Source organism: Cryptomeria japonica, chromosome 9, assembly GCF_030272615.1.
Source record: "Cryptomeria japonica chromosome 9, Sugi_1.0, whole genome shotgun sequence".
NCBI lineage: Eukaryota > Viridiplantae > Streptophyta > Pinopsida > Cupressales > Cupressaceae > Cryptomeria > Cryptomeria japonica.
Window position 1 is genome coordinate 209,356,161 of NC_081413.1, and position 15,333 is coordinate 209,371,493.

Genomic DNA, 15,333 nt, shown 5'->3' on the forward strand with positions numbered 1-15,333 from the left:
ATTGTAATCATCTAGATATGAGCTATACCTAGATGACTCACATACCATTTGCAAGGATACATGAATCTTTCAAACAATAAGGAATGATCTTGTTCACACTAGACTCATACATCCTCAATGATCATAGACAATCATGTCCTAGGACAAGTCATAGAATTACTAGAGAACAATAAGGAATGATGGTTACCGGGAGAGATATGAAAACATAAAAACGGAAGATAATGAAAGAATTGTTGTGTTTATGGAAAGAGTAAATGAGATTGTTATGGGAATTCAATGTTGTGGAGGATTTCTAAGTGAAGATGAAATAGTTTCCAAAGTCTTGAGAGCCCTTCCACCGACTTACAAGATTAAGGCAACTACAATTAATGAGTTAAGAACAATGGAAAACACCTCAGTTAATAGAGACATTCTGATTGGGAAATTATCTGCTTTTGAGCTTGAAGAATTTGAATCTTCTAGAGCTGTAAAGTTTGAACTTTCTTTTCGTGCATCATCATCAACATCTACTAGCAAAAGTGATTGGAAAGCCCTATATGCAAAAGAATTGGAAGACATGAGTAAAGAAGATGAAGAACTTGAGCAACTTGAAGCCTTATTTTCTAGAAGAATACCTAAAGGACCAACTATAAGTAAGAATGAAGAAAAAGAACCTTTTAAATGTTTTGCATGTAATAGGATTGGTCATTTTGCATCTAGACGTCCTGAAAGGAATGAAAGGTTTGAGGAAAGAGTTAAGAAATCTTTTAAGCCTAACCCGAACATATATAGATTCATGAAAAGAAAACAATGCTACATAGCAGATGAGGAAGGAGTAACTGATGACTCTAGAGATGAACCAACAGAAGACTCTGCTAGTGGATCTAGAAATGGAAAGGAATGGGTGTTCTATGCTTTGAAGGAAGATGAACCGGAACCGGCTATCAAGAATGAAGAAAAAGACCTGGAAGGAAATTTGAAGATAAGGATGAATGGTTAATTGATAGTGGATTCTCACATCATATGACTAGAGATAAAGGGAAATTTTTGTCCCTGCAAGAATACAATGACAGTCAAGTTAGATTTGGAGATGACAAGGCATGTATGATCAAAGGTAGAGGTATTATTTCTTTGGATGGCAAGAATAACACTGATAATGTCTATTATGTAGAAGGCTTGAAGCATAATATTTTGAGTGTTGGTAAATTGGTTGATAAGGGTTTTCAACTTCAGTTTAAAGATAGAAAATGCAAAATCATTAATAAGACTGGTTTGGACATTGCAACTGGTATTCAGACAGGTAGTAATATCTTTCACTTGAACACTGGTAATGACATGTTTCATTGCTCATATTGATGAGAGTTGGCTATGGCATAAGAGGTTGTGTCGTGTTAATTTTGATTCTATTGTTAAGATCCATTCAACTAATGCAGTTAGAGATATACCTAAGATTATGAAGCCTCATAATCCGGTATGTAAGGAATGTCAATTGGGTAAGCAAGTTAGAAGTTCTTTTAAGACCATACATGATAAATCTAATGATGTACTTGATTTGATTCACATTGACTTATGTGGTCCAACAAGGACTAGAATATTTCAAGGTGATAGGTACTTCATGCTGATTATTGATGACTATTCTAGAATGATGTGGGTGACTTTTCTAAGGAAGAAGTCTGTAGCTTTTGAGAAATTCAAGATCTTTAAAGCGAAGGTTGAAACTGAAAATGGATTCAAAATCAAATGTCTAAGATAAGATCATGATGGTGAGTTCACTTCTCATGAATTTAATAGTTATTGTGAGACAAATGGAATTAGGAGACAACTATCTGCACCTAGGACTCCTCAACAAAATGGAGTAGTTGAAAGAAAGAACGGAACCATTTTGGATGCAGCTAGATATATGATGATGGAAGCCAAATTTACTTATATCTATTGGAGAGAAGTAGTGAGTACATCAGTCTACAAATTCAACAGAGTTCACATCAAAGGTGAAATCGGTAAGACCCCTTATGAACTATGGGTTGGACATACACCTACTGTCAAGTATTTCAGAATTTTTGGAAGTAAATGCTATATCAAAAGAGATGATTCAATTGGAAAGTTTGATCCTAGATGTGATGAAGGGATATTTCTTGGTTATTCAATTCAAAGAAAAGCATATAGATGTTATAAAAAAAGATTGCAGAAAATTGTGGAGAGTGCTAATGTGAAAGTGGATGAACAATAGAAAAATCATTCTATATTATATGACAGGGAACCGATAGTGGAAATGATTATAACTGAATTGGAAATGCCTCAACTGGTACAGGAAGCTGAGACAGTTACACTGACACAATCAGAAAATTCAACTATGACTGATGATTAGAGCAATGAACCTGAAGTTCAAAATACACCTAGCTATGTAAGATTAAATCATTATGAAGATCAAATTATTGGAGATAGAAACAAGGGAGTTATGACAAGAAGAAAACTGGAAAATGAAGAGGTATGTCTTATTTCTCAAGTTGAACCAGCAACTATTATTGAAGCTTGTAAGGATAAACATTGGTTACAGGCTACGGAAGATGAATTAGATCAGCTAGAGAAGAATGAAACTTGGTCTTTAGTTTCCCGACCTAAAAATAAGAATGTTATTAGAACTAAATGGGTTTTTAGGAATAAACTGAATAAGGATGGTCAAGCTATAAGGAACAAGGCTAGATCGGTTTGTAAAGGATATTCTCAAATGGAAGGAATTGATTATGGTGAGACATTTGTACCTATAGATAGAATTGAAGTTGTTAGACTATTTCTTGCCTATGCATCTTATAAGAACTATAAGGTTTATCAAATGGATGTTAAATGTGCATTTTTGAATGGTGAGCTTGAGGAAGAAGTTTACATTGAGCAACCTGATGGATTTTCATTGACAGATGATAAAGATATGGTTTGCAAATTGAAGAAAGCTTTATATGGTTTGAAACAGGCTCCTAGAGCTTGGTATGCAAGGTTGGATAAATATCTTTTGAAGCTTGGTTTTACTAAAGGCAGTGTTGATAGTAATCTATATTATAAGATCACTGATAATGATATTATGATTATTGAAGTTTTTGTTGATGATATCATTTTTGGAGGAGAAGATAAACTGTGCATGGAATTTTCTAACAACATGAAAAATGAATTTGAAATGTCCATGATTGGTGAGATGAAATTTTTCTTAGGTTTGCAGATTACTCAAACTGACAAACGCATTTTTACCTATCAAACTAGGTATCTGAGGGAATTGTTGAAGAATTTTGGTATGGAGAATTCCAAACTGGTAAGTACTCCTATGGCTACAAGTGAGAAATTATCTATCAAGGATACTTCTATACTGGTAAATACGACAAGGTATAAGTCTATGCTTGGTGGTCTATTATATCTAACTCAGACTAGACCTGATATTATGAATGCAGTAAGTATTATTTTAGGATATCAAAGTAATCCTAAAGAAAATCATGAATGTGCAGTAAAGAGGATATTTTGGTATTTGCAAGGAACAACAAAATATGGTTTATGGTATTCCAGAAATGGTGATATCACTTTATATGCATATACTGACTTAGATTGGGCATGTAATACCAATGACAGGAAGAGCACTTCTAGTGGAGCCTTAGAAAGAAATTGGTTTCATGGATCAGCAAAAAATAGTCATGCATTTCTTTATCTACTACAAATGCTGAGTATGTTGCAACAACAACTAATTGCACTCAAGTCTTGTGAATGAAGCAAATGTTGAAGGATATCAGGGTAAATTGTAGTGAACCGATAGTTATCTACTGTGATAACTCTACATCTATTGACATGTCTAAGAATCCGGTATTTCACTCTAAGACTAAGAATGTTTCAATAAAGTATAACTTTCTGAAGGACAAAGTTGAAGAAAAGGAAGTCAAATTGGTTTATGTGAACACTAAAGAATAGATTGCAGACATATTCACTAAATTATTGTCTAACGAATCATTTGAGGATTTGAGAGACAGGTTAGGAGTTTTTGCCCCTCCAACAGAGACTTTATTGATGAAGTTTGTCATCAGTCTGACATGTATTATCAAAGATACTATTCATTCCGACACTGATGAGTGGTGCTACTAGGCAAGGGGAGTAGTCAACTTTGAGATTCAGAGGTTTATATCATTGCTTTGATATTTTTATCAGATTTTTGGTATTGATGTCAAAGGGGGAGTGATAGTAATGTGAAAAATCATTCAGAACCTTATAGAGATATCATTCACAGTGGGAGAGATATTGATTGTTGGTTGTCTTCCACAGGGGGAGACTTGTTTGGCATTTCTTGGTACTTAGATGTTTTTCACATATAGTGTTGCCATCAATGCCAAAGGGGGAGATTGTTGGCATTATGGATGAATTGATTATGTGTTGCATTGATATTTTGTCATTGATGTCAACACTAGCTATTATGATTGGTTACCGGTAGACAAGTTTTGGTTACTGGTAGAAGATCTAGTGTTACCGATAGAAGAGACTATCTATTGGACACTTCCGGCATGTTTGGATCAGTGAAGTATGTTTGATATCATGTGTTATATGCTCCATGAGAATGTTTTGGTCAGTTGGTATTGGCTTGGTAATAAGATGCTATCATACACTCTGGTAAACCCTTACCAACACTCGTTTAAGGCTTTACCGACAAAGCTTTCATTGAGGAATCATGACAGGATGCATAATTGGTGTTGGTGCAACTTCTTCATGGATTTCAAGATGCTAAAGATGTTCTTTGATCATGCTTCAATTGTTTGAAGACATTATTGCGACATGATGGACCCAGAATAGGTCTGATACCTATCTAGGTTATGGACCGGTATCATGCTAACGTGTACTCTACACGTTACCGAGATGTCTCAGGATGATTTATGAATTTTTTATTATTGTTTTGGTCTTAATAAGACATGGAATATCATTGTAATATGGAATCATGTAATGATCTTATTGTAATATCTTTAGGTGGCCGACAAAATTGGTTTAGGCCTTAGGGTTTGTATAAATAAGAGGTAGAAACTCTTTGTAGTGTATCATGGTTATTTGAAAAGTCATGGTCAAGGAATGTAATGTGTGAATATTGTAATATCATTCAGGCAAAGGATTTGGTCAATCATTGGTGATCGAATTGGATTTAGAAGAGGATTTAGTCCTCCGGCACTAAGATTAACTGGGACTGTAATCAGGCATGGTAGATGCTATTTCTAGCAGTTAACTCTATTGGATTGTTGTCCATTTATCTTCAGATGGTTGTAGCCTCTCTACAGTCAGTGAGACTCTTTTGTAATGAGTAGTATGCTCTAGGCAGTGTACCTTTCTGCAAGTGCAGGCCCCTCATTGTAACACATATTTTCTGCAGAAGTATCATCTGACTGTGGGTAGGTTTCCCACAGTGGTTTTTTCCTTTCCGGGTTTTCCATGTACAAATCATGGTGTTATGTGGTATGGTTTCTTTGCATTGATTATCTGGTTAATTGTTAAGTTGTATTGTTTACCGGTATATGTTCCTACCGACATCTGTATGTGCTTTACTAGTACTTGATTTGTTTAAGGTTGTATTGTGGATTAAAAGTTATAATCTATTAAAAACTAATTCACCCCCCCCTCCTCTTAGTTGTTCACTGGTTATCCTAACAAAGGATGCCAAAGTTCATTATGGAAGAGTGAATGGTAGACAAAAAATGACAGAACAATCGTAAGGCATGGTAGGGATGGCTAGTTTATACATTGAAGTGAAATATTTATTATCGAGAGAAGATGGAAAGATAAAATGGAATCCTAAAGGAGGGAGGAATGAAGTCAGTATGCATTGTGCATGTTTCTATATTTTCACCATGCTACTTTCCCAAGGTGCCATTGAAGTTGTTTTTCACCATAGGACAAATTATTTCTCTTTACTTTTTTCAGTCATATTTTTGTATTTTTGACATTTTTTTATTCTTTTGTATTATTGATATAAAGTAGGGTCCCTTGAATGTCTCAGTATAAAATTTGAAAAGGTGAATATCTTTTATAGGATTTTTTAATTTTTCACTTTTGGGAGTAGCGAATTGATATGCACTAGAGTCATAGATTGTTGTAATGATAGAGACTAAACTAGTCAGGTTCAAACTTGCCCCTTTTCGCTTGATCTTGTTGATTCTTAGATTTATTTAAGGACAAGTTCACTAATTTGAAATACTCATGGCCTCACTTTGTGATTATATGTGTGTTAAATGCATTACTGGTATGCCTTGAGATAATTAAAATAATTTTGTCATCATTCATCCAATAGCTCTAGATCCTAAAGCTAGGAGGCAATATTAGATTCATCATCGATGAGATCACACAAGGAAACCTATAGAGATGGTAACTCAACCTCAATAGGTAAGATACCTTTGGATCTATAGATGAAAAAGTATGGTGTGGTTCTTGTAGGAGTGTAGACACTGGTGTGGTATGCCCACAAGGTAGGGTTGAGTTGAATGTGCCAACCATGGCTAGCCTCGTTAACTATCTTTTTAAGAATTTTGAGAATGTTTTTATTATAAGAATCATCTTGAATGTTACCTTGGGGGTATTATGGAGTAGAAAATTGATATTGGATATGGAATTATCACAAAACTCATAAACATCCTAATTTTTGAAAAGATGATCGTTATCTATGATGATGGATATGGGAACACTATATCAGAAAATGATATAATTAAGGATAAATGTTGTGACTTGTTTATTGGTGATATGTGTGAGAGGAACATCCTCTTTCCACTTCGTGAAGTACACAATGGTAGTGATGATGAAGTTGTGGCCATTAGAGAAAGGAGAGTGAATCTTACATATAAGGTTGATTCCCAACTGACAAAAGAGACCAAGTGTAGCAATTGGTTGTAACTCTTGTGCAAGTTCATGTATCAAGTCTCCATGAATTTTACGTTTTTTTTATCTCTTCAAAAAGTGATAAAAATATTTTTCCTTATTGGGCCAGTAGTATCGAGTCCTCATAAGATTTTTATCCAGGGTTGGACCACTAGAGTGAACCTTGCATATACACTTGTGTATTTATCACAATGCAATTTGGACATCTTCACACTCTATTAATCTAAGGAGAGTACCATCTAAAGCTATTTGATATAGGGTATAAAAAATGATGACATAATGGGAGGTTTGATGCTCATTGTTGGAAATGTGGGGTGGAAGGATATTATTGTGAAGGTAGGTGTAGATGTCACCATACCATGGGGAATCAAGACCAATGATTTGACATACAAGTTCTAGAATGAGGGACCTCATAGGCGGGAATCAAGAGATTTTCCACCATGAAACAATATTGTGTAACATTATGTGGCATGTCAATGAGAGATGCAATAGTAGCCATGGCATCAACAACTTTGTTATTGATCTTTGGAATTTTCTCAAAAGTGATCAATCTATAAAAAATTTGAATTCGCCAACCATGCATTTATAAGGCATCGGTTTCTCATCATTTTCTTTTATAATCATCATCCACCTATGAAATAACCAATAGGGAATCACCATATATTTGTATCTCATCTATCTTCCAATTAGTAGTCATCCTAGTCATCTAATAAGTGCCTTAAATTCTACAATGTTGTTTGTGTAAAGGAATTCCAATGGATATGATCTAGGAATACAATAACCTTGTGGTGTGATGAATAAGATAACAACACATGCAAAATATTTTTTAAAAGACCCATCAAAATAAGACTACCATATTTGTGTTGTTGTGATGAAATAGATTGATTCATCTAGAAAATCTAAAACTAAAAGGTGATCATAGACCATAGGTGCATCCGCAAGTTGATCTGCTATAATTTTCCCTTTGATATCTTTTATTTCAGAATACTCAACGTTGAACTCACCAAGGATTATAACCCACTTTGGTAGACATCTTGTGAGAGAAACTTTGTTAAGTACTTTAGAGGATCAATCTTATCTATGATATTTGTTTGATTGATAAACATATAATTTCATAGTTTTTACGAAGAAAATACTATGAAAAGACATGTACACTCAATAGAATTGTATTTGACCTCATATCCCACTAAAGGATGACTAATGTAATAGATAAATCTCTCTTTTCCATCATAGTCAAGTTGCGCAAGTAGTGACCCCAATGTTCTAGTTGTCACAAATATGTGTAGGAGTAATGGTTTCCCCTTGATATGTGGCACATGAATAGGAGACTTGAGATATTCCTTAATAAGAAGGCTTGTTGGCATTTATCATCCCATTTGGAAGTGGCATTCCTATGTAGCAAGTGTGTAAAAGGATGAAACTTGTAGTTGTGATATGAATCTATAAATAAATTACATCAACAACCCATAGTATTGCAAAAAAAGAAGGGAGTACTAATTTAGTAAGAAGCTTAAATAATAAATTAGATGTTGAATTATTAATTGATAAGGATGTAAGGGACATGTTGACCTCTAATATCTGGATAGAAGTAGGTCTTGCAAATGTAGCTTTATGTACATTCTTAAATATCTGTAATAGTGAAAATTTGGAACTAGGGTTTCACCAAGTAGGATAAGACCACCAATTACCCAAATTAACCAATACATTAAAAGGAGGATGAGCTCTCAATAGACCCAACCTCAATTCTATTAGGAAAAGGGTTGACTGTTGATTGAGGTTCAATTTCCCCTTTTGTTTGAATTGAATTGTGCTTGAATTAGGTTTTGAATTTCTAGTAGTAAATCTATAGTTCAACAATGATAAATTGAAATAGAATGATGAAAATAGAATGTTGCAGAAACCAAACAAAGCTATAAGCTAAGATCTGAGCTAGAGAAGAGGATTAGAGCCCATACTCGGAAGTTGGGGAAAAATTATAGGGACTAGGATGCAACCCCATGGTCCTTAGTGAGCGCTATGGTCCCTCTGTAGTGTCATGGTCCTAGGGTATCTTCAAAAGTCCTATAAAAGGTAGTTCACTTTCTCTCAGTCTTCTCTATCCTTTCCCACTTGCATGACTCCCAAATTTGCCACCTACACACCAAGAGAATGGAAACTGTGTTATGGATGGGGGTTTGCCTTAGGTAAAACCCAAGGTTTGAAATAAACCCTAATTGAAATAGAAATTGAAATTGAATTGAAGTGCAATAGGAAATCTTGCCTTTTGAGGGCAAGGGATTGAAATGCTTGAATGTAGATGATTATACCTTCAATAGGTGATGCAATAACATGATAAATCACATCAATCCATCATGAAATCATAATTGAAACATAAGTTGAAGATGCCTTGATGTAGTTTGTTTCTCCTTGAACCAGATTTGCTCTTGAATCGATCATCATGCTTGCATATGAAATGATTGTATCCTCTTGTATGAAAAATGAATTGACGGGGATGCCTTATATAAAGATTTCATAAATTAAAATCACCATAAGGTTGACTTAGAATTGATATAATTTCACACCAAGCAAGATTTAGACATTATAATATACTACCAAAACATGATCTCAAAATTTGGGGAGAAAAAGTCGAGACCATGGTGTTGCATCATGGTTCAGCCAACTTTTTTCCAATTTTTTAGGGATGCAAGGTATTGTGATTACAAAGTTAATCCTAGCTCCGTGCGACAATCCAAGGTGTTTAGATATGGAAAATTAGGCCTTGAATGTCAAAATAGGACCTTATTAGGGTTTAATTAATTAATTGATTAAAGAAGATAAGATAAAAGGGGCACACTTAGGGTTAAGGGCCCAATTTTATAATGTGTGGAATGATAAAAGAGGGCTTTAGATTTAATTAAATTTTTAAAGGAAATTTAAAGAATGCAAGATGAAACACACTAAGGCGGGTGCTAACCTAAGTGTGGAATAGTACCAACCTAATTAAGGGTGTACAATTTACAACGCTACAATATCATATACAAACCTCAAAGTTCTACACCAAATCCATCAATATATGTTATTGTTGAATTTGACAATTACACTAGAATTTCATTTGAAGACGCATCTCCAATGTTAATTCCAATTTCACAATACAAATGGTACGTACATGTAAATTTCCCTTATAATAAGTTTCACACTAACAATGCACAAATCACAATGGTTTACTCTTTCTAAGGCAACAATCAATATAAGACCAAGAGGAATATAAATTTTAACATTTGTTTCTATATCATGTGTTAAGTCCTTGGATGAAATTATAATCTCACCACCATTTTTATATAATCCTTATGAAAAATGATAATAGAGAAGGAACTCTTCAAGATGAAATTTGAGGAAAAGAGACTCAAATATTTAGAAATATAATAATTTTATGTAATAGGTACTCTTTAAATATCCATTACATTATATTTATAGATAAATATGAAATGTCTCATTAATTGTCTTTTAAAATATTGATTACACATTTGAAAACATATGAAATGCTCCAGTTCAATAAAAACAATTCATATTAAATATTTAAATGAATAGGTAGGAGTTCCTTATTTCCAAAGCATAGTAATATTTTATAGAGACATAAGAAAAAGATACAAAATAAACATTTTGCATGTCACACTACACATGGTTCTAGTTAATTGTAAGTCTAAAATATATTTGGTTCCCCAAATCCTAGAGTTTAAAATTCAAAAGTATAAGCATTTTCAAAGATCCTAGATCTGTAAACTAAAGATCTAAAATATTGTTATCAAAGGTTGAAAATCCATTAACCAATCCAAAGAAAATGTAATTGCAATATGCAATATATGGTGTGTGGAATTCTTGGTCTCTATTGCTTTATCCCATGACATTTAATCACACTTTCATAACTCTATTCTTCCATCTAGTCATTTTTTACAACCGAATCTTTTAATTGACTTATTTAATTCAATCTTTTACATCAAGTAGTACATATAGAATAAATCTTTTTATAACAACATTAATATTATCCATCAACATTGATGATTAGAAAGTAAAAAGTCATAAACTCAACTAGCTTATTTTCAGAATTGTGTCTGTTAGTATTTTAAAAAGTAATTGAATATTGCAACATAAAGAATGAATAATTAAAGCTTGATGTTAGAGTGTTGCACTCTTGATCTTTGATAGGTTTGTTAAGAATTTTTCATCTTCACCAACAAACAAAAGACACCAACAAACAAAAGATTCCAATGACAAATATAATTTTTATTTGTTTAGTTAAACGTCACTACATTCCACTAAACTACTTATTTCATGGAGTGACATTTGGCCTACTTTTGTTGAGGTCGTTGATGTATTTATTAAGAACTGGACTTGGTGGTTTAATGATAAGCTAGTCTGAGGCCATTTAGCATTTACAGCGGCAACTATTATTATATCGTACTGAGCTTGGGAAGACATTTAACCAGCTATTTTTGTTCTTAAAGAACCTGTGTAACGGGTCAAGCAGCATTTGTTTTCTTACCAGAAAGCCAACATGAACCGTTGGGTTTGTTTCGTATGCATACTACTGCTGCTTGTCCAAAAGAGGTTAGTCCTGGAGCAGCTATTTGTGGCGGCGGCAGCGTTGGGGTGGCTGCTGCTTCAACTCCTTGCTAAACGAAAGCGAAGGGAATGTTTTCTTGTGGACTTCACCTGCTACAAACCGCCTGCGGAGCGCCAGGCTAACACGGAGATGAGCATTTACCTTTCAGTAAGGATGGAGCCTATCATTCCAGAACACCTGAAATTCCAGTGGAGAGTATTTCTGCGCTCCGGTGTGGGGGAAGAGACATCGTTGTCGCGTTTCTTTTTCAATGACGAAATGGTGGCCACAATAGAGGAAGCACGGATCGAGATGGAGGAGTGCTTCATCGCAACGGCGGACGATTTGTTTGCCAGGACACGCATCACACCACAAGACATCGATATAGTCATCGTAACGGTTTCGGCCTTCACGGCGGCGCCGTCGCACGCGTCCGTTATAGCGAACCACTATAAGATGAAGGAGAGCGTCAAGGCGTTTAATCTTTCCGGCATGGGCTGCAGCGCCAGTGTTTTAGCAGTGAACATGGCCAAAGATCTGTTGCTCGTAAATCCGGACTCCTACGCTCTCATCCTCTCCACCGAGAACATAACCATGAATTCAAACTACCCCGGCAACGAAAGAAGCTTCATGCTCACCAACTCCCTCTTCCGAGTTGGCGGCGCCGCCTTGCTTCTCTCCAACAAACCGCAAGATGCCGAGCGAGCCAAAATGCGGCTTCTCCATTCGGTTCGGACCAGCGTGGCCGCCGACGACGAGGCCTACAGTTGCGTCTTTGTCACGGAGGACGACGACGGCGTCTACGGGGTCCGTCTCCGCCCTTCTCTACACACCGTCGCTGCTACGGCCGTGGGTAACAATTTAGCCAAGCTCGGGCCAAAAGTCCTTCCATTGCGCGAGAAATTATACTACGCCTACAATTGGCTCTGCATAAAGTTGTTTAAGATGAAGGTGGAGCCCTATATTCCTAACTTCAAGCTGGCCTTTCACCACTTTTGCATCCACCCGGGAGGTCACGGCGTCATCACCGGAATCGGGAAAAACCTGAAGCTGAATGAGTACGATCTGGAAGCGTCGCGTATGGCGCTTTTTCGCTTTGGCAACACATCAACCAGCGGCGTGTGGTACGAAATGGCGTACTTGCATGCAAAAGGGCGGCTCAAAGTGGGGGAGCGCGTGTTGCAGATTGCGTTGGGGTCGGGGTTCAAGTGCAACACCGCTGTTTGGGAAGTGCTGAGGGAGAAGCATCCTTTGGAGACCAGCTGCTGGGACGACTGCCTTCACAGGTACCCCTGTGATACCAAAAAAAATTACACGGATGATTTCTGTGACCAGTGGCTCTGTCCTCTTGGTCCTTCCAACGACTTGGACACCACCACAAGCTGATTGCAGCGATATAACTGACTCAAACGCTGCTTACTATTTTAATTTGCTATGCATCTAGTGAATTGCTACGTAAAGTTCCTCCTCGGTACTCTTCTTTTGACGCTTTGTTTGATTCCGAGGCCCTTCAATAGAAAAGATGGCCTGTGGGCAGTTAAATAAAGTAGTAAATTTGATTTGAGCAATTTCAGTAAAATGATTATGAAGCTAATATTATATTTTTATGGAGGATTTTAAAATATTTTATGATAGTTTTGTAATTGTGGTATTGAATTCAGCAATAATCATCTTTATGGTTTAGAGATCTTAATGCTATCATTTTTCTTTTAAATGCATGTATTTGATTCAAGTGATGGTTATAATTATATATGTAAAATACGAGTCTCATCTTGTCTTAGTCTACAAGTAAAATTGTGAGAGTATGTTAATTACTAGCACTTGTACCAAAAATAAGTGCAATGGTTATGCCTATAGTAAGATATATGTTAACTAATATATTGAAGGGTACAAATCAAAGAAAGAGTTATAATAATTTATGGTATGGCATACTAATCCTACCCCTAATACTAATCGAATCCTAAACTTAATGCTATCTCTAACCTTATTTTAAAATTTAAGAACACTAATTCCAATTCTAATTGAAGCCTAATGCTAACCATATTCCTAATTCAATTGTAACCCTAATCCCAAGCTTTATCTTAGAATGGTAATCTTGTACTTGAATCCTAATGCTGACTCTAACCCTAACTAACCTATGATGGTACATATTATTTAATTTGGTGTATATTATTTAATATTTGCATTAGATTGAGGATCATAACACAATTCATAAAACATGGTATTTTACACATTGTAATAAATTTATTTTATACTTTTTATTGTAAAATAATTTTAAATCATTTAAATTTTCAATATTTTCAAAAAATAAATAACTCGTTTTAATTTTATAGTATTATTAAATACAATATATAAATATAAAGTTTTCTAAACTGAAAACAAATAATATGTAGAGACAAACTCTGTCACAATAGAAATAAAATTGTTATTAATATTCTTTTTAAAAAATAAATTTTGTAATAATAATCTAAATTGTTATTTATAAAAAAATTGTAAGACAATTCGAATATTATAAACGTGAACATAAAATAATTGTATTAGAAATAAGAGTTGAATATTATATATTTTCAATATTTAAAATAGTTATACATTGTTTATTATTATTATTTAAAATGTTAAGACATTTTTTCAATACTTTGTAAACTAAAAAGTATTATTTTTGGTTCTTGACTACAACTACAACAATCACATTGTTCTTAACATGTTATTAATGAATATGTTTTTAACCAATCATGTTACAAAAAAAATTCATATGCAAAAAAATATTAACTTTTCCTAAAGTTTAGATGCAATTTTTTTAAATAAACATGTTTAAAAAATTATTTATTTTTAATTTCATTGGTTGAAAGCATTTGAGTCTATATGGGCAATCAATGCGCTAAATGGAGCTTTTCAGATATCTGTTTCTTGAATATGAGAATTGAATACCATTTTCAAGTTTAGCCTTATAATAATAAATGAATTACTAATTCTTGAAATTAATCATCATGAGAAATAAAACATTGGTACACTGAAGGCTAGTGACTGAGCAGATCAACTATAAGCAAAGACTCTAGCTAAGTGCAAACCTCAAGCATGTTTCATTCCTTAAACTTTATACTTTCACTTGTTTCTTGTGCAAATGAAATGAATTATCAATATTTCATTATGTATTTGTTCTAGAAATGGATTGTTGACTATGAAATACAATAATATTGATTTTGTCTTGTTGGTTTTAGGGTTTTCCATTTCAATCTTTTCAAACTTGGGCATTAGAGCTCTGCAAGGTGAGTTATGTTCCCTTTTGGATCAACAATTTATCTTATTGATGAAACAAAACAATTTATGCTATATTTGTTGCCATTGTCATTTATATAGATAATTTTTCACTTCTATTACATTCTAACCTTTATCACTTAAAATACACATTTTTCTTTTTACCTTTGTTACATATCAAAACATGTACCCTAGTTAATTTCCAGCCAAGTTGTTTTATCTTTTTTTGTTTGTTTGTTTATTTTTACATAAAACTAGATCATATACAAAATGATAATGGTCTCACAAATGACTTTTGTTTGAAATTTTAAGATTTTATACACCATTGTTTCTGTGTTACACATACCAATTGCAATACAGATTTTATACACTATGCAGCCCCTCTCTATGTCTTATAATTATGTGCATTTTCAGCCTTTGTAATTCTCCCTTAGCCACCCTCATCTCTATTCAGAGCATCTTTGTATTCTTGTTCTACTGCACCCCTCACACATATATCAATTTTAAATTTGCATTTTTAAAAGTTTTCATTTGTCTTCTAACTCCTCCACATTCACTTCTCTAATTTGGCTACTATTTGGCTTCCTTTTGCTTGAAGATTAGTTGTAAAACATATATACTTCACTTTGTCTCTTGCACTTTTCTTT

At 34.2% G+C, this 15,333-nt stretch overlaps 1 protein-coding gene across 1 annotated transcript; it reads left to right on the top strand.

Annotated features, from left to right (window-relative positions):
- The first annotated feature begins 11,258 nt into the window (after positions 1-11,258).
- LOC131044483 (3-ketoacyl-CoA synthase 1) lies at positions 11,259-13,149 on the top strand. The gene has a single exon (XM_057977811.2). It carries the CDS (start codon positions 11,384-11,386, stop codon positions 12,815-12,817), a length of 1,434 nt encoding a protein of 477 aa, XP_057833794.1. The 5' UTR covers positions 11,259-11,383; the 3' UTR covers positions 12,818-13,149.
- Positions 13,150-15,333: the final 2,184 nt, after the last annotated feature.

What these genes read in the sequence shown, in the direction of transcription:
- LOC131044483 (XM_057977811.2), top strand. Translation starts at nt 11,384, where the DNA reads ATGAACCGTTGGGTTTGTTTCGTATGCATACTACTGCTGCTTGTCCAA.